Raw genomic sequence first — 17,417 nt, forward strand, 5'->3', positions numbered from 1 at the left:
GTGTTTACCACGGTGATGGTCCCATGTCACATATCTAATAGGAAACCAAATTGAGAAGGGTGACCTCTCTTGCATCTTCATCCCAGCCTATCCCCTAAGTGAGACAGATAGTGCTGAGGGACAGGAGAAACACGAGTCCCTGGAGTAACAGAAGCTTGGATAGGTGATGCTAACCAGGAAGAACTAGCAGGATGTGCAAGCAGGAGTGTCAGATGAGCAGTCAGCACAACCACAGGAAGCCCCAGCAGGAGTTATGGAGGTACTACAAGTTGGCAGTGGGTTCAGGGCATCCGTTGCTGCTGAGCACTCATAGGAGTCCGCAACTGGATCTTAGAGCAGCCCAGAACAGGTGCTTGAGGGGTTGCAGGGGACAGAGTCAGAGACAGTAGCAAAGTCACAGACCAGGCAAAATCTGAGCAGTTCAGTACTAAGTTATGGCCAGTATCAGAGTCATAGATGAAGTCAAGGTCAGGAACTGTATAAGCAGAGGTAAAAAACAGTGTGCAATGGCAAGTCAGTAGTAAGCCAGGTTGATGAAGAAGCATATTAGGAGCACAGGTTGGATCACGGGAAATAATAAAGAACAGTCCGCACTGATAGGCGCATAGTGCAGCAATTGCACAAATGCACATACTCCTGCATGCATGTCTATGCACAGAGCTGTGAGCCAAGACACATGCACGCACAGGTGCCCAAGCCAACTGACTAACAGGTATTCCCACATACTCCAGTACTATCCTTACTGCGCATTCGAAACGGTCCGATTGTGTGATATCTGGACAACTCCTGTTGAGGGAAAAGTCATCAGGGGTTCTGGTGGACAACGTAGCCCTGACCGTTCAGACCTAGCAGAGGTTCAGTTGGATCCTAAACCTTCAAAAATCAGCACTGAAATCCCTAGGAATCTCGGGTCCTAGACTCAGCTCAGCCAGAGTTTCTTCCCCAGGAGAAGTTTTCTTCAAACTTCAAATTCTGCTCCCAACTTTGTAGATTTCCATCCATGTCGTTTCACCAGTTCTTGGTGGCTCAGACAGACCAGTATTCAAGCTTATGGTCTCATGGATTGGATGCCACCTTTTCCTTTCAAAGCCCACTTCTACTAGATTGGTAATTGCACCAGACTACTGTTTCTCAGCTTTGCAAGGCTGCCACCTGGTCTTCTGTTTATACAGCCTCCAAGTTTTACCAGGTGGGTGTTAAGGCCTCATCTGATGCCAGCTTCAGGAATAAGGTCCCTCATGTGCCGCTTAGAGCTGCAGGCAGTACCCTATTCTGTTGTCTTTCGTGGGCCTGTTAGTTTTTTTTGTTTGCTTTTGCTCACCCTTTATCTAGACTGCTTTTGAGCATCCTGACAGTGTATGACTCCCTGAGCCTCTCAATAGATGAGAAAGAAAATAGAAGTTCTGTAATCACCAAGAAATTCTGTACTTTCAGTCCATTAAGGAACATTGGTCCCACCCCTCTGTGTTTATCGTCATGCTTTCAATGCCTTTGCTACAAAAATGAGACATGCTGGGAGTAAGAGAGGTTATCCCCGGATAGCCTACATTTTTTGTTTTTGTTTGCTGGTGTCCAATCCTCCTGTAGTCAGCAGTATGACTTCCTGTGTTTCCCCAATGGACTCCAAGAAAAGGATTTCACTATGAGTACCAAAATCCCATTTTAACCCTTTCATGACCAGAGGTAATTGAAACCTGGATGCTCAGACCAGATTTAGCAGTGTCCGTATTCAACAGTGACTTTGACCATTGCATTTCTTCAACTGTCATCGGGCACCTCTCTGTGCTACACACGATGGCAACTGAGCCAGCAAGTTTGTACTGTAAACAAACATGCGATCACTAATGGTGATCACAAGATTGCAAACCAATCAGTTTAGTTCTGGATAGAGTGAGAGCAGTTAAGGGCATGGGCTCAGAACTAGCAACCCATACTGCTTCGGGCTCCTAGTTCCGCATATGAACGTAGAATAATGTTCCCTAAGCAAAATTGAATACAGATTGTAGTCATGAAGTTATTAATGTTGTGGTTTTCTTGTCTATATGTGGCATCCTTGTTGCTGAGAGTAAATATAGGGATCATTAAATATATTGTCCTTTTTATATAAATATTCACATGCAACATAGAAATATGCTAAAATAATTTTATTGCAGTACACTCGACTCTGTACTTTCCAGGTGTTAGTTATAAGCCCTTTAGCCTGCTCCTAGACTAAAGTTAAGGTGCCCAAACACTGATTTTTATTCGGAAATCGTACAGTCTTTTGAACGGAAATTGAACCGTTGATGGTACATCACCGATTTTTCGTTTTTGATATTGTGAAATCGAAATTTTTCGTTCGGTCAGGTTGGAACATTTTTTTCTGAGAGAACGAAAATCGATGAATCAGTGGGGTTTTCGTTTGTCAACAATCTCTGCAAGAACACAGCACATGCACAAAAGGAAATTATTTTGGTAGTTCGTCAAAAACTGGTTGGTTAGCATGGCTAATGAACGATTTCCAAAATCAACATTTGACTATGCTTGTTGGGGTATTTTAGCTATAACCGACCGAGGGTTCATGCCAGAAACTAGAATTTCCAAACCGAAATCTACTAGTGTATGGTCACCTTTAAAAGAGAACTATGGGGTAACCGTTTTATCTCTAGTTCTCTTTAGGGTCACGGGAGGACATATACAAACATCCCGTGACCAGAAGCTCAGTATATAGCAAGCTGTGCCCGCCCCCTCCCTCTTCCGTTGCTCTAGTCAGCACTGGAGGATCAGAGAGGGGAGGGGGCGAATCCCTGCGGGAAGACCGGGACTGATGGTCACCGCTCTCTGCAGGGACATGTTCGGGAAGTGAGCGAGCGATGGTATGTGTTCGCTCACTTCCTGATCAATAGAGCCGACCTGTGAGTTTCAATGCCACACGTCGGCTCCAACTATGAGGATGACTCAGACTGTATGCAAAGCAAGGTGCTTACTCACATTGGAAGTAATGCTGCATTTTAGATAGCAATACATGACTTTGGAATATAGTGAGCTATGAGTTTGACACTGCCTCCAAGACCAACTGCTAAACCTAAATTCCAGCTGTTCTGATGGGTAAAGCTCCCGCACTTTCTGATAGTGTACAGTCTTATCAATTCAGCATTGTCAGTGTCAAAGTTGCAGGCAGGACCGGGTGCTTTACACTAAACCATTACATGGCTTTGAAGGTTATAGCGTTGGAATAGATTGCTGTCATCAGTATTAAAAAACAGACTAAAGATTTTCTAAAACAATCTTAATTGGTTCTTGCACTCTTGCTTCTTCTACACATTCTGTTTTTGAGCATTTTTAAACAGGTGTCAAGAAAAGTGAATTGTCATTTTAAAAGTGCCCCAATTTTAAATTCTCTTTAAGATAGCTGAAATATCACTCTTGTTTCAGATTCTTCTTCTGTGATTAGCAAACAGCTTGGATCCATGTCAATTGATGAAGGACTTGGTGCGTGGTATACAAAAGTAGCAGTATAGTATATGTGTGGTTTTATATATATTTTTGTGTGTTGCATTAGTTTGTAGATTGAAGCTTTACAGTGTTTGAAGTATGGTTTTACTACTTCATATAACCAACTGAATTATGCATTTATGTTGCTCTCATAGCTGCAGTTATTGTTTGGGATATATATAAAACATTTTGTGAAGTCATTGTCAATAAAAACACTCTACTTTCAATTTTACCCATGTTATAAGTCTTTTAGTTGTTTACTTGATCGTTTGCTATTAAGTATATAGATGCTTGGTTACAATACTGCAAAAATCTAACCAAAAATATTCTAGTAAAGAGCCTATATTGTTCTTCAAACATAAACTGCTGCTTATCATCATTGGTATTTTAATATGGTAGCCAAATGTATGTTTGCATATTTTTTCTGATTAACATTGAGTCACTAATGCACCATAGCTGAGCATGCCTAGTCACAGTATGCTTTGGTTGCTGTGTGTGGCTATACATAACATAAGATGTAAGCTTTCTGTATGTACTTAAAAAAAAAAAAAAAGGAACTAGCAAGAAAAGAGTCAAGTTTCTTAAGTAACATAGGCTACTATGATGAATAGTAGTGGTGAATAATGACCATGAATGAGAATACATTGGGAGACCTCCTATGAAGCAAATTAGCCACACGATTAGTTGCAAATCAGGCTGCCTCTTGTCAGCAAAATCTCTGCGACTGGTTTACAGACCTGTGATGCTGTGTTTCTGGGCAGCTAACACTCCGTTCACATGGGGTGATCTGACATATCTGTGGCAAGAACCTATTGAGTCATGCGGAAGGAATGCCAGGTGTCACCCTTTATATGCAACCGCTCTACACGTAGAAGTAAATTACTGGGTGACAGCAACCACATCTCTCAGCGGCAGTCCGCATGTAATCATACAAAGTTCAATTACATGTGGTGTGGGATAGAGAATTGTTGCTGGATGCATCTATCCTGTGAAATCATCTATTTCAAACTCAATGTAATCATACCAGGTAGATCCTTGCCACAGGAGTCTCAGAAAAGGGCCTTAGTGTGATAGTTTGCAGAGTTTTAAGACTGATTTGTTACTGAAATTAAGACAGATGTTCACTCCTAAACATACAACTGTGATCAGGGTTAGGTTTTATTCTGCTACAGTGCTGCTGAGGAAGGAATTTGACTCAAGCTGTAACCTTGTAGTAAATCTTTCGCACATTCTGTCTCTCTGCTCCTGTTTAGCATTGCCTTTATAATCGGCCCCTATTATGCGGTTGTACCCATATACTGTACATCTCTCATGGGTGTCATCTCTACTGCTAGTAGATCATTTTGTAACTCTAAAAAATTAACCAATTAAATGTCTAAAACCAGTCAGTGAGTTTTTTTTTTTCACCAATGGGCACTGTAAAGTAACATATTGGTGACATTTTTCTAGCACGTCATCTGTTAGGCAGAAGATCTGTGGGCTGGCATGTGTATTTTGGGCACAGATTGATATGTGTAATGGTATTCTAGAACTGCATGGAGTATCACAATGTTCCATCCAGTATCTAAATCCTTGATTCTCAACTGGTGGGTCGTGACACAAAAGTGGGTCGCGACCCCGTGTTCAGTGGGTCGCAGCATGCCTTCCACTTTTCTAGGTGAGTGGCTCCTCAACCTCCCCCTAGTGCAGCACTGTTAGTTCTTGCCCCAAGCAGCCATTTAAAATATGCTGCCCAGTGCCGAGTGCTGCTTGTATAATATTGCAGTAATGTTTTGGCCCAATTAAAAATAAACTTGCTTGGTTTTTTCTCTCTGGCAGGAATGATAGTGATATACAGTATCTAGGTGTATGTGCATAGGTACACTCTATGCATTTGGATGCAGAATGCCTTACTTGCTGTGCTTTAATTGTACCCGTCTATTTTGTGAAATTTATAGGGCTGCAACAACTAATCGACATAATCGATTATAATCGATTATTGAAAAAGTTGTCAACTTTTTCAATAATCGATTATAATCGATTATTGAAAAAGTTGTCAACTTTTTCAATAATCGATTATAATCGATTATTGAAAAAGTTGTCAACTTTTTCAATAATCGATTATAATCGATTATTGAAAAAGTTGTCAACTTTTTCAATAATCGATTATAATCGATTATTGAAAAAGTTGTCAACTTTTTCAATAATCGATTATAATCGATTATTGAAAAAGTTGTCAACTTTTTCAATAATCGATTAATCGGGTTCCGATTGGTTGGTCCTGTTCACGGCCCCACACACGCTGCGCGCCACACCACCTCCCCACCTCACACTCGCCGCTGCCAGACCCGCCCGGCTGCATCCACGCTCCACACGCAGCACCTCCTTCCCGCCTCGCACTCACCGCCCGCCCACATCCACGATCGGCACAGGGACGCTAGCAGAACTGGGGCCTAGATACTAATGATGCTGCAGTTCCTATTCCATTTTCACTGTAACTGCTGCTTCTGCACCTGTCGGACCTCCAATACAGGCAGTGACAGTTCAAAGCCGAGGGAGGCTCACCTTAGCTCCTCCTTGCCTCTGGTCACATGGCCAAGCCCAGAGGAGGACTTCTAAACTGCTGCTGTAACTAAGGTCTTCATGGAGAGGGGAAATCTGTGCTGCTGGGATTTTGGCTTAGGGAGGAAGGTCATTTTTTTGTTGTGCTCAGCCTACCAATCTGTGCCGTTCACTCTCCTGCTGCACTCTGTGCCTTATGCTCTCCTGACCCCATGCACTCTGTGTTCTACTCTCTTGACCCCTGCTTTTCATGCATTACATATTCCTGACTTTCAACTCTGAGTTATGCTCTCCTGTCTATTTACAGTTTTTATATATAAAAGATGAAAAAATGCTTTTGTCAGTTTTGTAGCAATATGTGGAGGTAGCCTTGGTTGTCACCCAGGCTGGACATGTCTGCCTTTTATTTATCTCCGTTACAGGGTAGATTGAGGGGATTAGTAGCATAAACAATACATTTTTGCTGTCTTTTTAAGCTCATGGTGATGTGATAAGGAGAGAGCATTTCTATCAGGATTAACAGATATTTCTGTCCTTTCTGAAAACATTCCTAGCCGGAAAAAAAGAAAAAAACGTTTTTTTTGGTTTAGATACCATTTTGTTAGTAAGATGTTTTGTTTTATGATTTGCTATTATAACCACTCAAAATGCTTGCTTCAGATTTTTTAAAATTATTTGTGAAATTTCCACCCAACTCTGTGCCCTATGTATCAGTGATGGCACCTGAAAAGTGTTCCTATTTCCCCTCCGCCACCAATCTGAAGTCCTGGAAAATCCTATGAATCTGAAGATGGTATTCGGATAGGTGGCTGTGGGGTATGATCTCCGTTCTTAGTACTGACATTTTGACACAGGAACCCCACTGACCATTTATTGCTAGATGGAATTGTGTATGCCAGGGAAGCCAGCAGTGTAGAACAGCCTTTTGCAACCTTTTTAACATGGAGGAACCTATAAAATAACCTTCGTGTCTCAGGGAACTGCTGGTAATGATTTACTATATCTATAGCTCAGGGTAAATTGGTGTGAACATATAGAGATATAAGAATAATCATTGGGAGAGGGAAAAGAATACTCCTTACACTTGTGGTCAGTGGAAAAAAGTTCCTTATAATTGTGGTCAGTGCATCATAACCAAAAAGCAAAAATGTTACACAGGTATCCCTCAATTTACGCCAGGGTTATGTGTCCCCAGCATGTCTCTATGTGCCAGTGTGTATCTCCATGTGTATCCCTGTGCCACCAACACATCTCCAAGTGTACCTCTGTAGGTGTCCACATTTTTTTTTGATTGCGCGGAGCCCCTTCCTGAGCCACAATCCTCCAAATGGCATTCACATGCGTCTCCTTCCACAGCTGAAGTCTGTGGAGGAAGAATAGGCTAGACGGCGCTGACTCTCCTGTGGTTTCAATGGCGGTCACGTGACCACCTGAAAAGCTGTATATTGCAGCTTACCAGTCCTTCAATGTGGTGGTTAGTTTTCTATTTTTTTTTAGGCTTTTTCACTTTATTTTCACCTTGAGATCCGGCCAGTAACACACTTCCTGTCTTAGGGTGGCTCTACTCTAAAGAGGAGCAATGGAACCACGCTTAACCCCTTCGTGACTGACGACGTACAGTGTACGTCGCCAGCATCGGGGCTGACTCCAGCTTGCTCTGTTTAAGCAGTTACAGCCACAGTGTTTTCTTTTTTGGGATAAAGTTCTTACATAAATAAAAGCTGACCATTGTAAACACCACTGTCAGTGTTAAATGGTTTGTCTCAACTCTCTATCTGCCACTTTTGTTGCACAGCTTGGTCTATTGCAGAAAGTTGAAAAATAAAAGACTTTATGGAATAATACATCAGTCTGTTATTGTAGCGATGCCCAGTACAGCAGAGTAGTTAGCACTTCGGTTTTGCAGCACTGGGGTCTTCGGCTCATATCCCAGTCAGGACACTATCTGCAAGGAGTTTGCATGTTCTTCCTGTACTTGTGTGGGCTTCATCCGGGTACTCCGGTTCCCTCTCACATTCCAAAGACATGCAGGAAGGTTATTTGGCTCCTGGCTAAAATTGGCCCTGTATGTATTCATGTGGACCTTCGATTGTAAGCTCCTTGAGGGCAGGAAGTAATGTGAATGTGCAGTAAGTAAAGCACTGCAAAAATTGTCGGCGCTTTATAAATACCGGTAATAAAAAAAAAATAAGAGGAATAGACAACACCATAAGCTGGCTGTATTGCATTGTGCATTGCTGTTGATTTAACAAAGAGAGCTTGCTAATAGGAGAGGGTGCAAGAATGACCTCATCAGTGAAGCCCTTTACCACACTGTATTGCTTCAGCTGCAGTGATAATAACAGAAGTCAGGGATGTGTCTGGCAGGGGTATGTGAATCTCAAGAGAAGCTGAATAAAATCACAAAACCTGTGTCAGGTAAAACAGTTCACGTATACAGTATGTATTTTGATTGTATAATTTTCTGTTAGGCTTTAGGCTGATTAAAATCTCACGGTAGTGGACGTGATGGTAGAACAGTATAGGGTCATCAATGTATCTTTGCTATAGCACCAGAAGACTTTTGAGTCCTGGGTTGAATTGGCTTATAAACCTTTTTAGTTTTGCTTTTGGTTTTCAGCTTTTGCAGTAGCATGAAATGCACACTGAAGAAGATATTTGAAGCCTCAAAATCTGAACAAAAAGTGTATTGTGTCTTGCTTCCATTGTTGCATTTACTCAAAGGCTGCTTCTTCTACCTTGCAGAGAGTGGAAAACGAAGACCAGAAAGTGAGACAAGTGAACCAGTGCTGCAGTTGCATTACAGTACAGAAGGAACTACTACAAGTACGATAAGACTGGATTTCACAGATGAATGGTAGGTGGTTTCAACTGTATGCATTGCTTATGCTTATGCATGATGTAAATTTAACATTGCACAGATATTTCAGAGCAGCAGTCTATTGCTATACCCTTGCCCCCTGGGTTTCTAGGTTCAGCACCCACCAGAATTAATAAGTTCATGGAGTCTGCTTGTTCTACAAGTCTTTGAATGTGTTTTATCCTTGTGTTCCTCCTCCAATCCAAAAATATACTCTATGAAATTCATAAAGGGTGGCGCAGGCACTCTTTCGAAGTGTATTCGCCTCTGTATTACAAAATGTTGTGCATGCAACAGTTTATTTACCTTTCAGAAACATGTACATGAATTTTGAAAAAACAACACTGCTGCAGACTCCAATACTCCCCTTAGCTGTGGGTGCACTGGGTGCAGACCTTGAGAGCCCACCCTCGTTCCATGTCTCCTCAATACGGAAACCAAAGGGTAAACGTATGGGACAAAGAAAGAATTACCCATGTATAAAGCAAAATATATCACTAGATATCTAAAAAGAATACATCAAGCTGAAACTCGGAACCGGACCCTAAAAGCTTGGTGGGGTGGGGGAGTAAATAGAGGAACGGGGTTGGGGGGAGGTAAGAAGAGGGCTAGGTTAGAGGGGAAGGGAGAAAAAGAGAGAATAGAGGAGAGGGAAGGACAAGAGAGGGGAAGGGGAGAGGGGGAAAAGGAAGAAAAAAGGGAAAGAGGATGGGAATAGGAAAGAAGGGGAGAACAAGAATGTTTTGCTGAATAAATGTGAAAGTAAATGAGGTCATTCGAGGGCAGCCCTTTGTTGTCTGTATTGATGTACATTAACTTGAGGCATGTGTAGCCTATGTGGGGAGGCACTGATACCAGATGTGTCCATTCTGCACACTCTGTCCTCGGTGCATGTGCAGCCCCTGGGCTACACATTGTCAATGGTTGTTATGGTGCAGATGCCACCTGTGTCCTAGTAACCAACGATGCTGGGTGACTGACTGCATCTTAGCAATCAAAGACGCTGTGCGGCCAGCAGGGTCCTAGCAACCTGAGAGGAAGGGTTGGGGGATGTGGCAGATCTGTTACTCAAGTATGACATTGGTCTTATTTACGTCCAGTTTTCTTAAGTCCAATATGGCGGAATTTGTTATTGAGTTTATCACAGCTATAGCAACATATTTGTCAAGTGTCGCAAAAGGGAACTTTATGAATGTTGCAGCCATTTTATAATCTTGACACAACCGTTCCATATACAGTGATAACACCAGAATTGTGTCACAAAGCCTTTATTTAATTGCCTCCGCTGTTAGGTCAGTTTGCTCCAACTGTGGTATTGACCCTCCTCCTGGTGCAACTTCACATGCCATTAGGCATTGCAAGACTCTGACAGCCACAGGCATGACTCCCAGAGGCATGACGGGATTTGAAGTCTCAACACAGCTGGAGGGCCAGAGTTTCCCTATTCCTGTTGTAGAGTATAACTTATGTATAAAATACAGATGTGAACAGTTCTGTGTAATCTGTAAAGGGCTGTGGGATATAATATCTCTATATAAATTAGGATTGATGGCAACACATGAAGCATGATAGCACTATAGTAGGCAGTACCCGGTATCTGCACCCAGATTTAGTTCCTGCAGAGTAACTTTTTAAATTTTTATCTATAAAGCAGTGACATATTCTACGATACACAGTACACAGTGTCAGGATCCACGTAGAGGAAAAATCCTCAAGTATGCAAGATAGTGAACGTTAAGCTGCATGTCTGTCTAATGTAACATAAATGTTCAGATTTCTAGTTATGGGAAATCTGGAAACAGGAAATTGGTTGCAAAACTGGAAGTTAATGTTTACAGAATTGTTAGGGAAAATAAGGGGAAAGTCTTCAACTGAAGCGTGGTGGTGTTCTGTCTCCATGTAAGTGTAAACCAGCCAGGTTGTTTAGGGGTCTAGCCTTCTGTTTGGGGAAGATGTGGTTATGGCAGATTTCCAAGGTTTGTAGTTTATGTAAGTTTTCCTTGATGTTTTGAGGGATATAGCTATTGCTTAAACTGGATGTAAAGCCAAAACGTTTTGGATGAAATGTGGAATGTTTACAACATCCGTTTTTTTTTAACCAATGTCTCCTATACAGAAAGTGATGGGAATCCAACATGTTTGATTTGCCACAGAAGCTGGAGATGAGGGAGAAATAATTTATTAGTTAAAACTATTCTAGTGACAGCTGTCTAAGAGTGCTTGTCCTTTCACCTGGGAGAGATCTCCTTTTATCTCTGGCTGTGTCTCTGGGACAGGAAGTAATAGGGAATCTGCGCAACAAAACACAGACAGGATAAAAATGCCTGACAGGAGTATCCACCATTCCCTACACTTTAAAATGGGACTTAGGTAAATTGCTAACATTATCACATACTTCTGTCAGTAATCTTGTTAGAATACTGCTTGCATTTTCTAGAACAAGGAGTGTAAGCACTTTTTAAGCTTCAAGTTGCTGCAATCAGGGTTTCCTCAGGGCTAAGGACTCTTTTTCCTGTCATTTTGTGAGGCACATAATTCTCTATACCCAGAAGTACTGGGGTGTGTCACTTTGCAGAGTGACAGGGGAGCAAAGAGGATTGAATATAAGCTGCTGGAGGAGCTTTCACATCAGTGAAATAGCTAATTAATAGCCGCACACCAAAATGTTTACAGCACTTGTCCTGGCCAATTGTTATTGCCTCTGGGAAATTGGCAGGGTCTTATCAAGCAAATGTTTACATTTTTGTTGTATATTTCACCTTGTAAAGTAGCAGAGGATTTTTTCATATGCTTATAGCTGCATTACTTTTAGGAGCAACACTGCCTCGAGTTCAGTAGCTGTAAAAGTGGGACCGTCAGATGGCGCTGCTACACCTGAACCCAGTTTGCCAAGTGAAATGGAAGGTACTGGATTTTATTGTTATTGATTTCTATTAATCTGAATGTTCCCCAGATAAATCAATCGGACATTGTTTTATTTGCTACGTATGTAGTACAGTGCAAGGTATCTTGTAGTCTTCAATGGTTCGCAGCATAAAATATTAGGCTGCAGCTAAATAAAATACACCGGTGGACAAGTATTTACACTTCTACAAAAATAGAACAGTTTTCCCTGAAATAATTTGAAACTGAGAAAAGTAATTGGCATCCGTCATTGTCATTGTTTCATATTTAATCAAGATTTGTGATTTAACAGAATATTTGAGATAATAAAACAAATAAAAATGGCATGGAGAGAAATGATGGAATCGTAACCTAATATTTGTTAAACAACCTTTTAGAGACAATCACTGCAAACAAGTGACCAACTGGTAGTTTGGCCTACTCTTCTTGAGCAAATTGCTCCAGCTGTCTCAAGTTTGGAGGATGCCTTCTCCAAACTGCATGTTTCAGCTCTTTCCATAGATATTTAATGGATTCAGGTCAGGGCTCAAAAAAGGTCACTTCAGAATAATTCAGTATCTTGTTCTTAGTTATTCTTGGGTACTTTTAGCTGCATGGTTGGGTCATTATCCTGCTGGAGGACCCATGACCTGTGACTGAAACAGTGCTTTCTGACACTGGGCAGTATATTTTACTCTAGAATTCCTGTCCTGGGATTTCATTGTGCCTTCACAGATTCAAACCACCCCATGCCGGAAGAGCAAAGCAACCCCAAAACAGCCATCCATGTTTTACAGTAGGAACGGTGTTCTTTTCTTTGAAAGTTTATTTTTTTAGATGTGACACAACAAAAACTCATGTCTCATCTATCCAGAGTAGGGATGCACCTATATCGGTACTTCCACTAGCATGGAGCCAGCTCGATGTTCATTGGCCAGGTAGCTTGCTTCTCAGCCAGTCAGCATGGAGCCGGCTTCTCGGCCAGTCAGGAACCCGGAAGGTAGTTCATTACCCACCTGGCTTCCTGATTGGCCGGGAAGCAGGCTCCATGTTCCCTTGCGGCACTGCCGGTCAGAGGAAATCTACCTTTGACCAGAAGTTCTGGTAAGAGTACCGACTCTCTATGCTATTTGGCCAGATCAATGACGATTGGCCGGGATGCCGGCTCCCCAGCTAATCAGCATGGAGCCGGCATCCCGGCCAATTAGGAAGCCGGGAGGTGGCTCATTACCTGCCGCCCGGCTTCCTGATTGGCCAGGAGGCCGACGCCACGCTGTTTGGCCTGCTCCATGCTGATTGACTGGGAAGTCGGTTACCTTTCGCACTGTTCTTCTGAGGAATCTGGGGTAAATTTTTCCTCTTCAGCCACGTCCAGGGAGGTTGGCTATACTCCCTGGATTGATTGTATTTGCAACTGTAATCACAGAAACATCAAGCTGCTTGGAGATGGTCTTCTAGCCTTTACATTCTGGTCTATAATTTTGTTTCTGATCTCGACCAACTCTCCTTTGCTTTCTCTGGCCAATGTTCAGTGTAGTGCACGCAATAATACCAAACAGCAGAGTGACTACTTTTCTCCATTTAAATAGGGATGACTGACGGATTATAAGATTGAAGATGTGTGAGGCTAATTACAGAAAACAGTTTGAAATATCATTATGATCGAGTTATTTATAATCTTTTCTAAATTTCTTTGTAAAATAAGCAATAATGTATTTATTGCAGCACTTTCTTGCTTTATTCTTTGACATACCACAGACTTGCAGGTATACATGAGACAATTGCGTTTAATATCACTTTTCAGGAGGAATGAAGCATTGTTGCAGTAAACTATAAGGGTGCCAAAAACATGTCCATGGCTGCACACGGATGAACGGTTACTTCCATATTTGCAGATTATACCAAAGGCTTAGCTCACCCTAAAGTGATATTCATGTTACAGGTGGAGTTTGGAAACTCAGTCTACAGATCCACCAGACCCCACCTGTTACTTTTAGGTGAATTGACCTTTTAATGGGTCTTTTGCATTGAATTACATTCTCTGTATATGGATAATTTAAATATCTCTATCTACATTTTTTACTGGGGTAAAAGCTCCTTGTGTGACGACATGCATCTTCTGTTAATATTTTTAGTCACTTCTGTGTCTGCTGAGCAAAATGTAGAGACGCTTCCTGACAACATGCAAACAGATCCAGGTAGCACAAAAATTAGTTCTGAACAACCAAATGCAAGCTCAAGCATGGATGAGCAACCTGAAACGTCTAAAACTGCAGCCCAGTCTGACATGTCCGAAAGCTCCAGCCATCGGGAAACTGACAGCGATGATAACACAGTTCGATTGCCTCCTAGAGCTCAGACTCAAAACAGGTGAGTTAAGAGCTAGAGCTCAAGTATTGTGTGTTGCGTCAAGCCATAAACCCCTGGTCTGTGACCCATGCCAGTCATTTTCAACTTAGCTTATTTTGTTGTCTTTATTTTTAAAACAATTTGCCTGGCCATAGATGGCACACTTCTGTTATTACAATGTAAAAATAATGAAGCATGGGAGCTTAAAGCAATACCATGTGTTGTCGTAATAAAAGTATTATGTTTCTCAAACTTCCTTTGAATAGTAGGCGCCTCCATGTGCCTGCACGTCCTTTTGAATTGCTTACAGAGCAAGCACTCCAGCTTTGTGGAAAGCTGGAGTGTTGTAATATGGAAGTAGCAATTGTATTCTGTGCTTGGCAGCTCTGGCCCACCTTCTGCACACCATGGGTGGCTCCACCAATAATGTGGTATGGGAGAAGTAAACCAATGCTCTGGACCATTATCTATATTAATGACAATATGCCTGTTCATTCATTGGATATCAGAGCTTCCTGTTTTTTTAAGCTTTCACAGTGCTCTGCTAGAAACTAAACAGGACATTGCAGGCACATGTAAATGTAACTGACAGAATGAGTCATCCCAGACTTCTGGCTTCTTGTTTTTATTGGGGACTTCAATGTTGATATATATGCTCTGTACGTCACATAGATGGATGGGGTCCTGTAGTCCTCATAACAGTGTGAATGATAAGAATGCAGCCCAGGCAGAGAACACAAGAAGTTATCGGCTGACAAAGTTTTTATTAGGATCAACAGGTATTTTTGTTTTTTAATCAAACATATATAACTAAACGTTTCAATGGTAAGTTTAACAGTTCAAAGAGGAGAAATCAGAGGAATGTATTGTTAGGGTTACATACACTTTAAGACCAATTCCAGTCAATTTGCTGATAATATATGACTAGTTATGTTCATATCTGTTTAGATATTAAACTGACAGGATGGAAAATTCAGCTACATAATGACTGTATGTGTGTGGGCTCCTCTTTGCACACAATCTACAGCCCTAGATGTCTCTATTTCACAAATTCATCCAGGCATTGTGTGCCAGCCACAACATTGTTTTACAGGATATACCAAAAGTAGTTCTTTACATGCGAATAGCATTGCTTTTAAATCAACAGTAATAGTTTTTATTGAAACGCATAATATCATTTTATTTGATTATTGACATATTAAAGCGGTTGCAATAAAGATGAGGAAGTCTTCCTGAAACTAGCATAAAAATTGTTTTATTCAAATTTTTAGGTTATTATTCATTAAATTTAATTGAAGTGTGGTATTTTTTCACCTTGACAGATTTAATATTGGAAGTCCATCACTAAGTGATAGGTTAACAAGGTAACTGTAAATTGCACTGCTCTGAAATGTACTAACGTGATTGTATATTAATATTTATTTGATAAAACAGTGCAGCAGCGTTTTGTGGGAAATTAGGGTTGGCAGGGTCTCTTTAACAAAATTGTTTTTTTCATGTCCCTTACTCAAGACAGTTTGTACAGAATTGTGGTTAGTACTGTACTGGCATGAAATCAAATTAACTCTTACAGTATGTAAAGCACCTGTAATTATGAGACCCTGCTCTACAAGCAGTGTTATGTAAAGTAGTGGTGGTTCTTAGAGGAGTACAATACCCTTAAAATGTATTTCCACTTTTGCAGTCAAATTTGAGAGAACCCCTCTATATGTTATGTGTTCCCAGTCACGCAGGATTAATGAAAAAAATAAATATATATATATATCCCAATTTGGCTGTGAAAGTGGAAATACATTTTAAGTATAGCTCGTGTGTTTGATCTACATTATGAAAACAGTTTATTCTGGTTATATAGGCCAGACGAAGGCGCGACTTCTATAGTTGTTTCTCCCTTTTGTTCTTTGCGCATTCGTTTTTTAGTAAACAAAAAAAACATAAAGTGGTTTCTTACTTTTCCCAGCCATCTCACCCACCTATATAGTCAAAAGCACGAGGACACCCCTTCAAATGATTGAGCTCAGGTGTTCCCAGTGAGGGTATTGTTGTTAATGCTACAGCATACAGTACAAAGATATTTTAGATAATTGTATAATTGTGTGCTTCCAACCTCATTACCACAGTGTCTAAAATTGTTTCAGGCACCCTCCTTGAGAAAAGGAATAGAGGCTGTTGTAGCCACAAATAGTGTTGGTGGAGGGGTAGGGGTGTTGTGTTTGCGTGTGAATTGCAACTCCGTATTAATGCCCATTGTTTTGAAATGGGATATCCAACCAGCTTATATAGGTGTAATGGTTAGGTATCCACAAACTTTGCCCATATAGGGTATATGGGATTTGACTTTGAAGATGTTTGGGCATATGAGGCACTGGAGCTTAGTGACATTTGGACATCATGCATACATCCTGAGAAGGTTAACACTAGAGCTACATCCAGCATGTTATAGCAGATGGCCATTTAACATATCCAAACACTAGAGGCTTCTTAGCGACCTTTTCACAATGGCATCTCTCATTATTTGCCTTGCCTATATCCATTAGAAGTCCAAAGTTGATCTGCTCTTACTGAAGTTCTGTGACCCAGTTAGTGCCACTGAATAAAAAGTGAATAATTATATCTCATCTAAATGATGGCTCAGAAGAAAGCTCAACTTCTTCTTCTCTTTTGCTTCCCTGAATAATAGGTCAGATATTGGATATATCTGACCTATTATTATAGTATAATACTTTTTGGCTGGGCAGTTTTGTGGATAGGCTTACCATCCTACATACTAACAGAGTGCTGTGCATGTTTGTGTCTGTCTCAAGTCTGTGCATCTTTTATTTGGGAAAGAAGATGTGTGCCTTTTTAGTTCATACTAAAATTATACTGGTAAAATGCTCCATGTGGTAATACCGTGCAGCTACAAATCTAATTCTCCTTTTTTGCATACAAATTAGAGCATGCAGAGTTTGTTCTGGTTTTTTTTCTCTATTCATTGTGGTTTTCATGAGCTTGGAATGAATTCTCAATTGAAAAAGCATTTGAAGGAAAGAAAATTACCATTATTCTTCAGGTCAAATGCTTCTTTTTCAGCTAATTATAGATCAAAACCACATTCTAAGAAGCCAGGAATTTGAAAGTATAAAAAAAAAAGTCAAGGGAAAAATGTATTAATGGTTGGTGTGGAAGGCTACATGGTACTGAGAAATGAGGGGCCTGGGGTCTTGGATGAAAGCATTAACCTTATGTGAAATATAAAGGCTAGTCCAAGGGAGCCACCTGAAAATTCTGCACTATTAAAGGGACTTTTTAATTTTTTAGAGTGGAAAAG

General features: G+C 41.0%; 1 protein-coding gene across 2 annotated transcripts in view; it reads left to right on the plus strand.

Moving 5' to 3' along the window:
• DCAF6 (DDB1 and CUL4 associated factor 6) overlaps positions 1-17,417 on the plus strand; it is a 71,827-nt gene that overhangs the window by 42,726 nt on the left and 11,684 nt on the right. Inside the window, exons 12-15 of one of the 2 annotated variants that reach the window (XM_018567012.1) lie at positions 8,761-8,872; positions 11,688-11,779; positions 13,894-14,128; positions 15,430-15,471. In XM_018567012.1, coding sequence (XP_018422514.1) covers positions 8,761-8,872; positions 11,688-11,779; positions 13,894-14,128; positions 15,430-15,471 — 481 coding nt within the window. The remainder of the gene's footprint in view (positions 1-8,760; positions 8,873-11,687; positions 11,780-13,893; positions 14,129-15,429; positions 15,472-17,417) is intronic. The other variant, XM_018567013.1, reaches the window with a different exon arrangement.

The sequence above is a fragment of the Nanorana parkeri genome, unplaced genomic scaffold (genome assembly GCF_000935625.1).
Source record: "Nanorana parkeri isolate BGI_ZX_2015 unplaced genomic scaffold, ASM93562v1 scaffold996, whole genome shotgun sequence".
NCBI classification, from domain to species: domain Eukaryota; kingdom Metazoa; phylum Chordata; class Amphibia; order Anura; family Dicroglossidae; genus Nanorana; species Nanorana parkeri.